Source organism: Pantherophis guttatus, chromosome 5 (assembly GCF_059756535.1).
Source record: "Pantherophis guttatus breed Tessera chromosome 5, ASM5975653v1, whole genome shotgun sequence".
Classification (NCBI taxonomy): Eukaryota; Metazoa; Chordata; class Lepidosauria; order Squamata; family Colubridae; genus Pantherophis; species Pantherophis guttatus.
The window spans coordinates 14,137,896-14,155,895 of record NC_142067.1 but is presented as its reverse complement, the minus strand read 5'-3'; the positions used below and the strand labels follow the sequence as shown (position 1 = coordinate 14,155,895).

Sequence of the window (18,000 nt, the reverse complement as noted above, 5' to 3'; positions counted from 1 at the left end):
AAACTGAACATTTGATAAAAGGCTGAGGATTACATTAGTACGGACGGATCTTGCGATCCACAATGAGCAGAACCAATGAGGTCTCACCTCTGCATGAGACTGCATTGAAGTAAGCCGCGTGTATTCTTTCTCAAGCAGATCCAGCCTCTCCAACTTGGAGTTCACGTGGGAATGATCAACGATCTTCTCTTTTTCCAATGTGGCCTGGAAAAAAAAAAGAAGACGACGAAAACTAAACACATGGTGTCGTGGAGAAGAAAGAGCCGGCCCCGTGAAATTGTACCATGCCACTTGAAGTCACAAAAGGAGGGAAAGTTCAAAACACAAATCAACCACATTTGTTAGTTGTATTTCTCTGAAAAGAGCAATTAAAAAAAAAAATCTTGGACATAAATAAAACGTTTCCAAGAGCCCAGCTTCAAAATTATATTCTGTGGCTAAACACTCACATTTTAGTCTGGAGACTACCTTTGGCCATTACCAAAGAAGTAGTAAAATGGTTCCTAGGCTATACAGTTTTAGACTGTAAGCAAGAAAACAGATATTGTTGAAGGAGATAAGGACAGTCTTTCAGCAGTCCAAAGTGCTAAATGATAAGTCTGAATATTAATGAGTCTGTAGTACAGTGGACTAAAGCACTGTTATTAACAGATTAACATCTGCTGCTTGCAATTACTGCAAGTTCAAATCTCACCAGGCTCAAGGTTGACTCAGCCTTCCATCCTTTCAAAGGTAGGTGAAATGAGGACCCAGATTGTGGGGGCAATAAGCTGACTTTATATAAATATAGAAAAGTATGAAGGCTATTGCTTAACGCATTGTAAGCCGCCCTGAGTCTCCGGAGAAGGGCGGCATATAAATTAAAGCAAAAAAAAAAAAAAAAAAAGTACTCCAGGAGTAGAAAACACAATCTCTACCAGATTCCCTTTTTTTAGTTTCCTTCAATCACCCTCTTGACTACCAAGAATATCTTTCAACCCTACAGGTTCAATTCCCAACCTTTCCTAGCTGTCGTGGCTAAACTTAAAAATTAAAATACACAGATTTGGAGGATGTCTGTCTATACTGGGCAGGGGTGTCAAACGTGGTGTAACATTGTCACATGACGTATGGCAACTTTTCCCCCTTTCACTAATAGAGGTGGGCGAATCCAGCCCACAGGTTTGACACCCCTTATATTGGGAAATGCTGGTATACTGAACTCAGCAACTGTATGAAAGTTGCTGATCGCGATAGCTAGCATGTGAGTTAATTTTTTCTGAATTTGGAGGTCAGTTATAGCTATCACGACTAATAACAATTAACATCCTACCCCTGTGATTGTGAACCTATGGCATGTGTGCCCAAAGTGGCACATGGAGTCATGTCGCCTGGCATGTGCGGCATCGCCTGTTCCTCTTCCTGGTTTCTGGCGTGCATGCACGCGACAATCAGCTGCCTTTTTGCGTGCGGCAGTGTCGGAAACTGGAAGAGCTGGTCTTCCGTTTTCCTGCGTAAGCATGTGCGCTGGCCAGCTGATCGTCGCAAATGCATGCACGCCAGAAACCCAGAAGACTAGCTGGCTGGTACGCATGCGCGCGTCAGAAACCAGAAGTTCATTTTCGGGCACACGCATGCACCATTGGCAGCTACTCTTCCGGTTGCAGCCCAGACAAATGCACATGCGCAAGGCATGCACACTCCGTCTTCGGCACTCAGTGCTGAAAAGGTTCACCATCACTGTCCTACCCCAATCACTTTATTCCCATTAAAACCAGCTAAATGGTGACCTTGAAAAATAGTGTAACAGCAAGTTCTGCAAACCAGGAAGTTTTAAAAGATGTTATGGCTACTGGCAACTTTTCTGGAACCTATGGATCAGGACTACATTGATATTTTATTTATTTGTTTGCTTGTTTGTTTAATCCTTTCTTTTTTCTTTTTTTTTAGAAATAACTCGATATGGCAAAAGTAGCTAATACTCTTTCTAATACTTTCCTCACAAGAGCCCTGTGAAATGGGTTGGGCTGAGAATGACTGGTCCAAAGTCACCCTAACCCTAACCCAACCAGTTCTCGTGCCTAGCGGGACTAGAACTCACAGTCTCCCAGTTTCTAGCCTGGTCCCTTAACCACTAGACCAAACACAAACTCAATCATTAGAACTAAAAAAGCCCAGGTACCTGTTTCTCCAAGACGGTCGTCTTTTCAAGTTCTGCCTGCGCTATCATCTCCTTCATGTATTCCAGCTGTTTCTCCAGAAGTACACAGCGAGTCTCGGCTGCTGCCAGTTGTGCTGCCAACTCTGGAGGCAGTGCAGCAAAAGAAAACGGATATGAAAACTAACATGAACCAGATCGATTAGTTGCTGCAAATCTTCTCTTTAAAAATGACTGTTTTCAAACAAAAGGACGAGGAGGTTCATGCTCCAGAACCAACGCTGAATAGGTCTCAATGAGACTATTCCAATGGCTGCATTTAGCTACCGAACTGGCTCTTTGAAACCAGTACGTGAAAAGAGTAGGAGGAATATCTAACTTGAACATCCAATCATCATCATTTAACAACCCCATAACCCCTTGCGGGATGGAGTCTGGGCCACTGAATGGGGCTAGCAGTGTTTTAATGGCCAGATGCCCTTCCTGTCACCAATGCGGAGCTTTGTTCAGCAGATATATTCTCATTGTGCCCAGAGAGAGAAGTATCTGCCTCTACCTAGGATCGAACTCACAGTCTCCTGACTGTGAGGCGAGAGTTCCGCCTCTAGGCCACTGCACCACTCTCAACTCGAGCATCCAATGATGTGTCAAAAATAAGAAGTATGCATCCAGGGATATCCAGCAGACCTATGCTACTTTACATCTACTACCCAAGGTGCTCAGACCAGCCACAAATGTATCTCAGTGTGAAACAGAAAGGTAGAGATCACAGGGCTGTTGAGCCTGATCATATATCTGCCTTGGCTAAAGGCTGATTAAGGGCAGGTAAATCTAAAGCTAAAGGCTGATTCATGGCATTAATGACTTCTCCTGATGGAAAAGTCTGCCAGTTCTTCAGCAACCATGACACAACTGAGCATCATGGTAACTACCGTATTTTTCGGAGTATAAGACACAATTTTTTCCCTCCTAAAAAGGGTGGAAATGTTGGTGTGTCTTATACACCGAATACAGCCATTTTTGGCCTCCCGAAGCCCCACCCCACTCGTACCATTTTTGCAAAAAATGGGCCCGTTTTTCACAAAAAACAGGGTGAGCAGAGGGTTTGGGAGGCCTGCAGAGTGCCCCTGGGGGCTGGGGGAGAGCAAAAATGCCCCCGTTTTTCGCAAAAACAGCGTTTTTGCCCTCCCCAGTCTCCAGGAGCACTCTGCAGGCCTCCCAAACTCTCTGTGCACCCCATTTTTTGCAAAAACGGTTTTTGCAAAAACGGGGTGTTTTTGCCCTTCCCCAGCCCCCAGGAGCACTCTGCAGGCCTCTGAGCGCCTCGTTTTTTGCAAAAACACCGGTTTTGAGAAAACCGGGGGAGCGCAGACGGTTTGGGAGGCCTGCAGAGTGCTCCTGGGGGGCCGCGGAGGGCAAAAAACTTTTTTTTCTTACTTACTTCGAAATCTTGGTGCGCCTTATACACTGGTCCAAAAAATACGGTAGGCTGCTTTTGGAACTGGGCTACACATTCTAGTTTCAGAAGGTGCTGCGGCTATACAATCAGAGAACAGTCAATTCTAGCTACAGCTTTCCTGAACAGTATATTTTCATCATAGTAACTCTCAATGCTTTTCCAGGGATTCTTAGAAATTTGTCAGTTTAAAAAAAAAAAAAAAAGTAGTAGAAGATTTGCTGAAAGAGAATTTGCCCCTTTCTGTGGAATTTCCTTTATAAATGCAGTTGGAAGGAATTGGATCCTTCCCAAAGTATTTAGGGCCAAAACATGTAATGCTTTTTTTTGAAGTTTTAGGGGCAAAATAGGTATTATGCCTTATATCCCTTAAGCCCCCAGCTTCTCCCAAATCAGGGTTACTGATCCTATTTTAGGATGAGTGTTAAGTTTCTGTCCAACTTAAAGCAACCATTCAGCTTTAAGCAACTTATCTTTTAATGCTGCTTCCCCCTCCTTCTACTTCTAAGACAGGGATCGATTAATGTCAGGTAACAATCAGACCCCATTGTGCCTCCCCGATATGCGTGAAGATGACTTTATGCCCCAAAGAACCAACCAGCCATACATCTTCGTATTCTTATTTGTTGCCTGCAATCAGATATCATCAGAGATCCCTTGACTATAGCTTGCAAATATTGCACTGGGCTACTTGCAATCCACAAGTATTCTTCACGATGCAATATTATTCATAGTATAAACTTTTTTTTTTACTTAACTCAAAAATGTTCCTTTTCAAATAGAGATGCTTATGAACACACACATGCAGCCATGCCCTCATATCCATCAGCCATTCATTTGTACATGCAAGCCAGTTTCAAGCACTATGCAAAGGATGTTTGTGAACAGCACGTGGACACAAAACATCTTCCTATCCCATCCTGTGGAGGGATCCAACTTGGCTACAGTGTTCTGATCAAGGCTTCCCAAGAGCACAAAACAAACTCCTTGTCCCGACAAAAACCCCTTTTATTAACTTCCTGTGAATTCTTCCCATTCACAACTGGCAAAGTCTTTCAGGGGAGGATTTACGGTCACAGACCTTATCTGGCTTGGAGAGCTGACAGGCTGATATCTGAAGAACTTGGCAAGGAGTCTCGGAGACTCACGAACCAATTAGCAAACTAATTGTCTCCTGCAAACTCCACTCCCCTTTCTCTCCTCTTTTATTTCCTCTGGGAGGGGCCATTCAACATCTGGCCTTACTCCCAAGTCGACACGTTCTTTATTTGTTCCCTTCATCTGACACATGCACACATTGGGAACAGGCTCCAGCTGTTCGTTTGCCTCACTGATGTCTGACTCTGAAGATAGCTGATAGTGGCATACGGCTCTGGCCCCCTCTCTGCCTCCGACACAGAGCCCTCATCAGTCCTCCCCAGGCTCCAGGACTGCCCCATGTTCCTCCCCAACCTCCTCACTGTTCAAATCTGCTGCCAGCTCTGCTGGTGGGCCACAACATACAGCGCCTGCATATATAGAAGCATTCAACCTAGCAATAGCAACATAACAGGGTTGTTATGCATGCCAATTGCAATCAAAATTGGGAAAGATGCAGCAAATGATTTCTGGAAACGCCTTATGCCTCATTTAATACCTGTCCTTGTACATGTAACCATTCTAAATGTGGACAAGCAAAGAAGATGTGTCTGTATACCGTCATTTTTCTTGAACACTTGCAACTTCGATTGTTCCTTTTCCAGCAACTGTTCGCTTAGAACTTTCTTATAATCTGAGGTCTCCCTGGTCAGGCTTTTCACATTCTCTTCCGCTTGGATCCTTTCTAGCTCCAGCCGACGTATTTTCTCCTGCAGATTCTTCAGAGCGGAGAATATGGCTGGTAGATAAATTAAATCAGATTCATCAGTTAGCAAAAGAGTAGGATACAGGCGATGATGATGAGGGACTTAAGAGTGCAAAAATTAAAAGTCAAAGACAGTTCAGCTATCAAACTATCAACCTGCCTTCCATTGAGGACCTGTATACTGCACTAGTCAAAAAGAGGGCTGGGAAAATATCTACAGACCCTTCCCATCCTGGACATAAATTGTTTCAACTTCTACCCTCAAAACGAAGCTATAGGGCTAGTTGTCTAGTTGTCTAGTTGTTCTGCACACCAGAACAACTAGACACAAGGACAGTTTTTTCCTGAATGCCATCACTCTGCTTAACAACTAATTCCCACAACACTGTCAAATTAACTACTAAGACTGTATTACTATTCTTCTTCTCTTCCTTTCTAGTCTCTATCTCTTCCCACTTATTACTATAACCATGTTGCTTGTATCTTTCAATTATATTGTTTTTGTTTCCTAATACGATTTGATAGCTTATTAGTAACCTTGACTATCACTAAGTGTTGTATCTTTTTATTCTTGATGAATGTATTTTATCCTCCTTATGTACACTGAGATCATATACACCTAAGACAAATTACTTGTGTGTCCAATCACATTTGGCCAATAAGAATTCTATTCTATTCTATTCTATTCTATTCTATTCTATTCTATTCTATTCTATTCTATTCTATTCTATTCTATTCTATTCTATTCTATTCTATTCTATTCTATTCTATTATCAAACTATCAAAAATACAGGATGGGGAATTCTGGGACTTGAAATCCCCACATCTTAGAGTTGCCAGGTTGAGTGAAAAACACTGGCCTGGGAATAAAACACATTTTTCTCTGCCTCACTTATTTGACATAAGGCCCATTTGCAAAATGATTTCAAATGGTTCAACTTTTACAGGATGAACAAATTATTAAAATATTTGGAGGGGTATATTAAGGTAATTCATCAGTTTAATGTAATTCTGCATACTAAATTTTTTTTCTCTAATTCGGCTTTTCTCCTGCCCTTTGCCCATTTTTTGGAGTTCATCGTTCGGCCTGGGGGGGAAAAAAGTTGCAGGCTTTCTAATATAACAAAATTAATACCGAACAAAGATTGCCAGCTGTAATGTTTGAGCAACTGAGCCTCTGCAATTAAAGAGGAACAGAGAGAGCTGTAAACAAAAGTATGACTTCAGTTCTTTTCATGCTGGCAGTGCTGCAAGGAAGTAATTGTCTGTGATAATTAGCAGGAGCATTTTTTTCCCTCTATAGCCTCCAACAGAGAGAGCCTTCCTTGCATAATCCTATTTTAATTGGGTTATCAACAGCCACTCCAAAAGGAAAGGTAATTAATGTCCTGGGGTATACATGTGGCTCAAAGATTCCCAAGGGCTTCCAGGTAAGGAACCTATAATTTCAAAGGCTGCTCTCCTTCACATCAGATCAAATGGGTAAAAGGATGAAAAATTCATGCAGCTTCCTGGAACTCGGGGCCCTCAAGGGACACCCTCAAAATAGAGAAAGATGGAAATACGATCCTCCCACTAGATTCCAGCACAAATGATAACTGGTAGAACGTTTGCATTGCTTCCTTAGGGACCAGGAAACTCATCTAAATGACGACTTGTAAACCATCAAAGCAGGTTGAAGAGGAGAAATAAATTATAGGCTTTGTGACAAAAGGGCAGTTAAGGCATATAATACCAGTCAAGATTGTTGGGGGAAGAGACAACAGCAGCATTTATTTCTTGCCGCATAACTGAATAAATCAAAAACAACCTCCCCTTATGCCTGAAAAGTTTTCGATCAGTGTGTGCTACCTGCTCTAACATATGCCGGGTGAAACATGGACACTAACCTCACAATCGATACAAAAGCTAAGAGTGGCGCAAAGAGCCATGGAAAGATACATGGTGGGCATCACAAGACAAGATAGAAGGACCTGCATGTGGATTAGAGAACAAATGAAAGTGTATGATGCCGTCAAGAGTGTTAAAGAATTGAAATAAGATCCCAAGAGAGAAATATAAAAGAGAGATCAAAAAGTCAATAAATGATGAAGTCTCAAAAAGAGTAAGAGATGATGGGAGGCCCTCCCAAGCTCCATTTTCACTGGCAGAGGGTTGCAGGAGGCCGTCGCAGCCTCCTGACCTCCATTTTCACTGGCAGAGCATTCGGGCCACCACAGGCACCTCCAACACAAGTGATATTGAGCTGGCCATGCCCACCCTGGCCATGCCCACCCAAGGTCAAACACAACCCTGATGTGGCCCTCAATGAAATCGAATTTGACACTCCTGTAGTATTCAGTCCATAGGCAGGAAGCTGCATCCTAAACTCTAAAGCTTCACAACTTTCTTCAAGGGCCAGTCCCACGCAGAATAAATTACAGTAATCTAAGAGTGAGGTGACCAGTCATATCACATCTGCAATTTTATTGCCAGATGCTTAAACCATGAGGTCTGTCATGCAAAGACGTTCCTGAGATAGAGGTTGCAGGCTGAATGAAGGGACAGTGTTAACTGTTTGTAACTTTTAATTACGCCCAATATTCAAAGACTCGGAAATTATGCCGTTACTTGGACTTGGGAAGGAGATATCAAGAAAAGCAAACTTGAGGCCAGGAGGGCACTTGGAGAAGGAAACCGGCAATGCCTATTCTGTTTATCTGGTGGATAAACACAACTAAGCTGCCATTCTTGCCTTGGTAAGGCCACACTTGGAATACTGCATCCAGTTTTGGTCACCGCAATGTAAAACAATGTAAAACTCTGCACAAAGAGTGCAGAGAAAAGCAACAAAGATGATTAGGAGCCTGGAGGATGAAACATATGATAAACATATGTCTAGTTTAATGAAAAGAAGGACTAAGGGAGACATGATAGCAGTGTTCCAATATCTCAGGGGCTGCTACAAAGAAGAGGCAGTCAAGCTATTCTCCAAAGCAACTGAGGGCAGGAGAAGAAGCAATGGGTGGAAACTAATCAAGGAGAGAAGCAACTTAGAACTAAGGAGAAATTTCCTGACAGTGAGAACAATTAATCAGTGGAACAACTTGCCTGCAGAAGTTGTGAATGCTCCAGCACTGGAAGTGTTTAAGAAGATATTGGATAACCATTTGTCTGAAGTGTGCAGGGTTTCCTGCCTAAGCAGGGGGTTGGACTAGAAGATCTCCAAGGTCCCTTCCAACTCTTATTATTCTATTAATGATTACCTATTGTAGAATGTTTCAGTCTGAAACCAGGCTGTTTTTCCATGGTGAATTCCCCCCCCCCTTTTTTTAACACCCACTCTTCTGTTTTGTTCTATTCTATGCCTGTGAAATTTATGAATGCATTTCCTAAATGTCCACAATTTTTATTAATTTGTGTCACAAAACAACGCATAGCTTTCTTCAAATTTCATACAGCAGTTTTTCAGAAGGGAAGTGCACGTCAAGGCCTAGAAAGATAACACCATTTTCCAGATGATCTATTGGTTGGAACCGGGATTACATATAAGGTTAAAAAAAAAAAAAAACCATTCCCGACAGCCCATTTCCTCTGGGGAGAAATATTACCTTTGCTGTTACTCTCTGGATAGGCAATTACCGGCTTGGCGGGGGTTCGGCATAGGTCAGCATTAATGAATGGTTTGTGCCTGGGGTACTCGGAGAAGGAACCTGCTGAAAGCCCATCGGTGTAGGATGTTGATGTGTGACTTGCGTGAAGAACGCCCTGAAAGCAAGTTAAAAACAGTGAATTGAGCTCCTTGAAAAATACGGAGATATTATCCCACACTCATCCATAACAGAAAGGAGAACAAGCTGAATCTTTAGAAGGCTGTAATGGTTTGAGTAGAGAAACCACTGTTGAGTTGATAAAAATTATCAATCCCTAAAACAGCTACTGTCACACTCCAGCAGACCAGTGACAGAGTCTATAACTTTTCCAGTGCTAAACTTTTCTCTTCTCTCTCTCTCTCTCTCTCTCTCTCTCTCACATACACACACACATACACACACAATGCCTGAAATCTCCAAGATTTCTGCGCTCTATTCCAAAGACCTAATCAAGAATGACAGAGTCTCACAAACTCCGAGTGTGTGAGTTTACGAGACTCCATCATTCAACATCCATTGAGACTTTGGGGAGAGTGATTAAGATGATTAAGAAGCCCGGAGACTAAAATGTATGAAGAATGGTGGCAGGAATTGGATATGGCTAGTCTAGAGAAAAGAAGGACTAGGGGTGATGTGATAGTAGTATACTTGTATTTGAGGGGCTGCCATATAGAATAGAGGGATCCACCTATTTTCCAAAACATCAGAAGGCAAGGCAATGGATGGAAACTAATCAGGGAGAGAAGCAACCTAGGATTAAGGAGAAACTTCCTAACAGTGAGAACAATTAACCAGTGCTTTCAAAAGTTGTGGGTGCTTCACCACTGAAGGTTTTTTTTAGAAGAAGATGGACAGCCACTTGTCTGAAATAGCATAGGGGTTCCTGCTTGAGTAGGGAGTTGGACTAGAAGACCTCCAAGGTCCCTTCCAACTCTATTCTGCAACTAACTAAACTCTCAAGATGCTTGAGCATTTCTGCAAGATTTGGCAATGTCCGGAAGTTGTGTTGTAACAAATGAATTTCGTTTCTTTTTCCTGTTGTTCGAATTTATCTAAGTAGCTTCTTCAATCTGAGCCAGTTGGTTGGGGGGACCCCATATATGTCCTCCAGAGTGGTTTCAGTTCTCACCTATCCTGAATAGGCCCATTAGGTGAGTAGGCAGAGAGCCATTGGGACCTAAATGTTCCAACTGATAAATCCTTCTCCTAGGTGGGTTGTTAAGTGTGACAATAGAATAGGATAGGATAGGATAGGATAGGATAGGGTAGGGTAGGGTAGGGTAGGGTAGGGTAGGGTAGGGTAGGGTAGGGTAGGATAGGATAGGATAGGATAGGATAGGATAGAATAGAATAGAATAGAATAGAATAGAATAGAATAGAATAGAATAGAATAGAATAGAATAGAATAGAATAGAATAGAATAACAGAGTTGGAAGGGACCTCGGAGGTCTTCTAGTCCAACCCCCTGCCCAGGCAGGAAACCCTACACCACCTCAGACAAATGGTTATCCAACATCTTCTTAAAAATTTCCAGTGTTGGGGCATTCACAACTTCTGCAGGCAAGTTGTTCCACGTATTAATTGTCCTGTCAGAAAATTTCTCCTTAATTCTAAATTGCTTCTCTCCTTGATTAGCTTCCACCCATTGCTTCTTGTTCTACTCTCAGGTGCCTTGAAGAATAGTTTGACTCCCTCTTCTTTCTGGCAACCCCTGAGATATTGGAAGACTGCTACCATGTCTCCCCTAGTCCTTCTTTTCATTAAACTAGACATACCCAGTTCCTGAAACTGTTCTTCATGTGTTTTAGCCTCCAGTCCCCTAATCATCTTTGTTGCTCTTCTCTGCACTCTTTCTAGAGTCTCCACATCTTTTTTACATCGTGGCGACCAAAACTGAATGCAATATTCCAAGTGTGGCCTTACCAAGGCATTATAAAGTGGTATTAACACTTCATTTCATTTCATTTTTCATTTTATTAGATTTATATACCGCCCTACTCCCGAAGGACTCAGGGCGGTGAACAGCCAAAGAGATAAAACATACAGACTACAAAATTTAAAAGACAATATAAAACCCAATTAAATAGTTTGGCCCGGAACAGATGAAAACACCCCTAAAGTTTAAAACAGATTTAAAATTTACAATTAAAAAGGGAGGTTAGGCCAGACCAGCCTGTTGAAATAAAAAGATCTTGAGGGTACGGCGGAAGGTGCATAAATCCGGGATCCTCCGTATCTCCGGGGGGAGCTCGTTCCAGATAGCAGGTGCCCCCACAGAGAAGGCTCTCCCCCTGGGGGCCGCCAGTCGACAATGCTTGGCCGACGGCACCCTGAGGACTCCCTCTCTATGACAGCGTACTGGCCGATGAGAGGCTACTGGTGGCAGCAGGCGGTCCCATAAGTACCCGGGTCCTAAGCCATGGAGCGCTCTAAAGGTGATAACCAAGACCTTGAAGTGCACCCGGAAGACCACCGGGAGCCAGTGCAACACTTCACGTGATCTTGATTCTATCCCTCTGTTTATGCAGCCCAGAACTGTGTTGACTTTTTTGGCAGCTGCTGCACACTGCTGGCTCATATCTAAATGCTTGTCCACTAGGACTCCAAGATTCCTCTCAGTTACTACTATTGAGCAAGGTACCACATATACAGTACCTGTGCATTTTGTTTTTCTTCCCTAAATATAGAACCTTGCTTTTTTCACTGTTGAATTTCATTTTGTTAGATAGCGCCCAATGTTCAAGTCTGTCAAGATCCTTCTGTATCTGGAGCCTATCTTCTGGAGTGTTGGCTATTCCTTCACTTCCTGGTGAAGGATTGAAGGATTCCCTCAAAAGGAGTGGAGGCCTCAGACACAATTTATCTCCCATTTTTTTATGCTGCTCTTTCAGCGGTCCCCAGGAAGATTAAGACCACTTCACAGGCTCACCAGGGAGGCCACACCTGACCAGGTATCTAAGGAAAGGATTTAGCAGCTGGAATATTTAGATCCCAATGACTCTCTGCCTACTCACCTAATGAGCCTATTCAGGTTATGTGAGAAATGAAACCACCCTGGAGGACATATATGGGGTTCCCCAACCAACTGGCTCAGCTTGAAGAATCTACTTGGATAAGCAGTGGAATATTTCAAATCAAAAAGAGAAAAGAACTCCGGTTGCAATGACTCAACTTCCAGACAACTCTATCTGGATGACTGAGAATCTTCATCAACAAGATTTGGCAATATCAGCCACTTTTTTTTTTTTTAATCTTGAGAGCATAGGGGCAATCTTTCCTCAGACAAGGGGAAATGTTATGGCAGACCCTAAACCAAGGACAGAATTGAAAAAATAAAATAAAATAAAAATTTCTGCTAGCAGATATTCACACTAATCTGCAGTTCAAAGCAAGGTTATGAACAGATACTATCATGAAATATCCAATTGTAGTATCTAATAATACATATCTGTTCCACTAGCTACCATAAATTTTCAGTCATCCAGGTCGTGGTTGTCCCAAAGGTGCTTTTTCAAGAAACAACTGGACTTTGTTTTTCCTTTGTGCCACTTCTCATCCAAGAAGCTGAACTGAGGAACTAAAGAAGCTTCTTGGACCAGAAGCAAAACGTCTTCAAGGAAAAACAAAGAAAATTCGGTTGCCTCTTGAAAAAGCATCTTTGGGTGTTCCATTAGCTGCAGTAATCAGTGGAAAATCAGAATGCAGGTTTAATACAGCTAAAAAAACGTATCAATAGAGAGAATGCCTGCCATTTTTTTTAAATAAATCTGCTCATCGCTGGCAGGTCAGATAGCTACAAAGAATGTTGTTCTAAGAAGGCAAAAGTAAATGACCCACAAAGAGCAAATTGAACTGTGGTTCAGAAATTAAATCCTTATTCAGCATGAAGCTTATTAAGTGACCTCAGATCTGCTACTGTTCTTTAGTAGTTCAATATACTCTTGCGCATTTACTGAGGAAGAATGAAGGAAGGAGTAACATTTCAGCCAGTTTGGTCTAGTGCAGGGGTCAGCAACCCACGGCTCTGGAGCCGCATGTGGCTCTTTCATCCCTCTGCTGCAGCTCCCTGTTTCCGGTCGGCTCCACAATTGATAAGGCTTTCAGTTAGGACAGGTAGAGGAAAAAGGATGCCGCACTAGGAGACTCTATGGTGGGGGAAAACAGACTTCCGGTCGGCTCCAGAAGTGAATAGGGGGCTTCCAGTTAGGACCTTTGTGGCTCTTTGAGCGTTTAAGTTTGCCGACCCCTGGTCTAGTGGTTTAAAGCACCAGGGTAGAAATTGTGAGATCTAGTCCCACTCTGGCATGAAAGCAAGCAGGGTGATTTTGGGCCACTCCCTCTCTCTCTCAGCCCATCCCACTCCACAGGGTTGTTGTGGAGAAAATAGGAGGAGGAAGGAATATTTAAGTATGTTCATCACCTTATTTATAAAAATAAAGGTGAGATAATACAATAAATAAGCAAAGCAAGCAATCCTTGGGCTTCTTGAAAGACACATGGTATAAAATATTTATAATGTAAAACCATATTATCCACCTGTCTGCTTGGAAATAACCAACAACTTTGGTTTACTTCCACAAAAGGAGGCTGAAGCTTCCAAGGAAACATGACTAGAATGGATTCAATATAACCAAGGCAGGTTCTTGTTATGCCGCTTTCATTATCATTTGTTCTTCTCTCTCCTGCCTCCTATGCATCCTACCCAAATGGTTTAGTCCGTGTGACATGGAATGGGATATTAATCTTTTGTGGCTTACTGTATTGCACACCCACAATAACATGGGTCTAAATTAAGTGACAAATGTTTATTTGAAATATCTTTCTCAGCTGGTTCCTATGCAACATTATGATTAAGTTACTCTTTTGGAGCACTCAGAGCTGTTCTACAGTGGAAAAGTATAACATAGGAAACAAATTGGAGATATTCCTAAAAATTATATCTTCAACAAAAACACTCAAGTTCTGAAAAGTTTAGAGGCAATGCAAAGAAAATGATATGATATGGAGACTCAAACAATTGTCAGTTCAATGCCCCAAGCTCACAAATTTTAATATAAGTCCGTAAGAATTTAATTTGAAATAAGAATCTCTTTGACTTCTAGGGCACCTTGTTACTAAGCAACTCAACACAACTCTAAATATATTTAAAATTTGTCCCTGGATATATAAATCATATAGAATTGTTTGAGAAACACTCTCTATGGAATTCTCAAACATGTTTAAATACGATTTTAGTAAAGTAGCAACTGCAGAATTATTCTGTCTCCCCAAAGAGTACGCTCTGTACTTAAAGCTCCCAAGATGCTTCTTTAAAACATTATAAAAATGCTGCAATGTCTAAATTTCTATTTGTTATATGTTTCAAATTGCATACCCTACTCCTTCAAATAAGTTCCTGCAAAAATGCGGAAGGAGACAGGAAACCAGCATTTCCTTACATAGAGATTCAAAACACTCAAAAGAGTGTATAGGAAACATCCTGCCAAGATCTGAAACTAACTGAAGGCCAGTGGTAATGCTATATTTACATATTTCAGTACTGTACTCTAATCCATAATACTGTTTGTTTATTTTTGGCTTTGCGTGTTGAGATAACCCAGCCACTGCATTTTATAAACCATTACAAATGTTTACATTTTAAATTGCTCTTCTCCAGACAGATTACAAATGTTGTAAAAGCATTACATGTTTCTAAAACCATTTAAAAAGAGGAAATGCAATGCAATGCAATGCAATGAACAGATAAGAGAAAACTATTGTGGACTGCAGAAATCTGGATAACAAAAAAAGAGATGCAGAAAACTTTGTAATCTTCTAGTCACAAGAATTTTTGCATTCTGGATATGGCAATTCTAAGGAATCCTAGGAAACAATCCTACGCAGGCTGGTTAATTTAAATTGAACAGAAGGTAAAATGGTAAAAATACCTGGAACAAAATAAATTTTGCTGCCTGATGACAAAAAGACCTCATGTCTTTTGAGGATGGATAGACAACCCAAAGCCTTGAGCAGGTACATAATGGAGGAGGCGAAATTCTCTGATAAATTTTGTCCCCAATAATATACAAAACCAGCATAAGCCAATCTTATAGGAGTTAATAGAACAGGCAATTGTTAGAATTTCTAGAATTACAGTAAATATCATGAGAAAGGCGGGGCTATATGAATCAAAAGTTGGAATTAAGATTGCCAGGAGAAATATCAACAACCTCAGATATGCAGATGATACCACTCTAATGGCAAAAAGTGAAGAGGAACTAAAGAGCCTCTTGATGCGGGTGAAGGAGGAGAGTGCAAAAGTTGGCTTGAAACTCAACATTAAGAAAACTAAGATCATGGCACCCAGCCCTCTCAATTCCTGGCAAATAGATGGGGAAGAAATGGAGGTAGTGACGGATTTTATTTTCCTGGGCTCCAAGATTACCGCAGCCAAGAAATTAAAAGACGCTTGCTCCTGGGGAGGAAAGCTATGGCAAATGTAGACAGCATACTAAAAAGCAGAGACATCACCTGCCAACAAAAGTGCGTATAATCAAGGCTATGGTTTTCCCAGTTGCAATGTACGGCTGTGAAAGTTGGACCATAAGAAAGGCTGAGCACCAAAGAATTGAGGCCTTTGAACTATGGTGCTGGAGAAGACTCCTGTGAGTCCCTTGGACTGCAAGGCGATCAAACCGGTCAGTCCTAGAGGAGATCAACCCTGACTGCTCTTGAGAAGGCCAGATCCTGAAGAGGAAACTCAAATGCTTTGGCCACCTAATGAGAAGGAAGAACTCACTGGAGAAGAGCTTAATGCTGGGAAAGATTGAGGGCAAAAGAAGAAGGGGACGGCAGAGAATGAGGTGGCTGGAGGGAGTCACTGAAGCAGTCTGCGCGAACATAAATGGACTCCAGAGAATGGTAGAGGACAGGAAGGTCTGGAGGAACATTGTCGATGGGGTCGCAATGGGCTGGACACGACTTCGCGACTAACAACAACAACAATACACATATAGCAAACTTCTATGAAGAATCTCAATTATCCAGATCACAGTCGTCCCAAAGGCACTTTTTCAAAAGGCAAAGAGACTTTTTTTGGTTTTCCTTGAAGACGTTTCACTTCTCATCCAAGACGCTTCTTCAGCAGAACTGAGGAAGCTTCTTGGATGAGAAGCGAAACATCTTCAAGCAAAACAAAAGCAGCCCACTTGTCTTTTTTGAAAAAGCGCCTTTGGGACATGCAGTAAACATGTGACTCTTCATGTCAAGAAAAGGAATTGTTAAGGCAAATATAAATAAATCCATAAGATAGATGATTAGATAGATAGATAAATAGATAGACAATAGATTTATCATAGATTTTTAATTAATCCAATATATATACACACAATGATAAATATATGTGTAAATCCATGCAGGGAAGGTAGATAGAAAAATAAGGTAATTTGATTTGGAGCCTTCTCAGCAACAGGCAAAGGGTGCTCTCTCTCGCTCTCGCTCTCTCTCTGTGTATGTATGTATATATATATATATATATGTATATGTATATAGATAGATAGATATATGGGATTTATATTTGCTTTAGGAGGTATGTCTGTGTATATACACACACAATTCTTGCCTGTTGCTGACAAGGCCCCAAATGAAATTCTCTTTTTTTCTCCATCTACCTTCCCTGCAGCCCAAGGAGAGGAGTCTGAGAAATAGCCAGGAGCTCCCAGGATCAACCCAAGCTGCAGAGACCTTGAAAAGGGAGACCACCAGGAAATGCCCAAGGTTGCTGACTAGAAGAAACACCCCACAAAACTATTTTTTTTAATCCCTAGAAACTGAGCTCAATTTTATTTAAATGGCTTATGCTCATATTTAAATTGAGGCTACTAATACCTTCCCTCTCCACCAACCCCCCCCCTCTTATCTAATCAAATAAACTACTACAGTTAAGGCTCATTTTAACTATATCCCCCCTCCCCCGCCCGTCCATGCTACATGGAGAGGGAGAGAATATAGGTTAAAGTTCCCGAAGTTAGGGAATATAGACTGCAAACAGACTAACGGAAAACGTGTCTCTGGGCATGTGCAGAGCGCATTATTGTCCCCCTCCCCCGAGGAGGTACACTCGGGCCTCCACGGACGGATAGTCTACGAATGCCACTCCATATACTGGAGATAAGACGCCTAGCAGGGCCGCCGCGGCTTCGCCTCCCTCCAGCTCACCGTGTGCTCAGGGGCCTCGGCTACCGCCATGTCGTAAAAAGGCGGTCGTGCCGGGTGTATGTCCCTTTAAGGCCAGCAGCGGCTGCTCCTGCCTCGCTCCCGCCTCCTCCCACTCGGCCTTCCAGCTGTCAACAAGGTAGCTCTATTGAGTGACATAGCAAACGGCCAACCACGACGCGACTCCTTCTCTCCTCCTCCCCCTCCTCCCCCCAACGCATCCGGCTCGTTGCCTCTTACGACACGCTTGCGTCACACAGTGGAGGCGGCGATTGACGCGACAAACAGCCAATAGGAGTAGGCGATGGGACTTAGAGGTGTGGGAGTGGTTCTTAAGGCCAACCTGGATTTTCGGCGCTGTATTTTCTGGGAACGTATCAGCCGTGAAGCCAATCGTACAGCCAGTACGGCGTGGGTTAACAGTGGTTTTTTCTAGCCGTTGGCAAAGAAGCGAAAGGAAGAAAAGGCAGGCAGCGTCTCCGCTCTCTTCTGCGCAAGCGCAGCCCTGAGACGGTCGGCAGGAAAAAGCCCTCCAAACTTCAGAAGAAGAAGAAGAGCGCCTGGGAGGACCAATGAGAGAGCGCGCGCGCTCGGGGGACCGTTCCTTTTCCCGATTGGTGGGGGGCGGGCGCGGCGTCACGCGGCGAGGCGGCGCGCGCCCTTCCATTGGGCGGCGAGGTTTGAAAAGAAGTATTGCCGCGCGGCTCGGATTGGCCGAGGAGGCGAGCCCGCCTGCCGG

The 18,000-nt window shown here is 42.7% G+C and overlaps 1 protein-coding gene across 2 annotated transcripts in view; it reads right to left on the bottom strand.

Moving 5' to 3' along the window:
• CEP57 (centrosomal protein 57) overlaps positions 1-17,928 on the bottom strand; it is a 33,395-nt gene extending 15,467 nt beyond the window's left edge. The window contains exons 1-5 of one of the 2 annotated variants that reach the window (XM_087894617.1): positions 17,605-17,928; positions 9,027-9,183; positions 5,290-5,469; positions 2,162-2,283; positions 88-204 (exon numbers count right to left, since the gene is read on the bottom strand). In XM_087894617.1, coding sequence (XP_087750743.1) covers positions 88-204; positions 2,162-2,283; positions 5,290-5,469; positions 9,027-9,183; positions 17,605-17,928 — 900 coding nt within the window. Of the gene's footprint in view, positions 1-87; positions 205-2,161; positions 2,284-5,289; positions 5,470-9,026; positions 9,184-17,264; positions 17,395-17,604 lie in introns of those variants that run through there. The other variant, XM_034408817.3, reaches the window with a different exon arrangement.
• Positions 17,929-18,000: the final 72 nt, after the last annotated feature.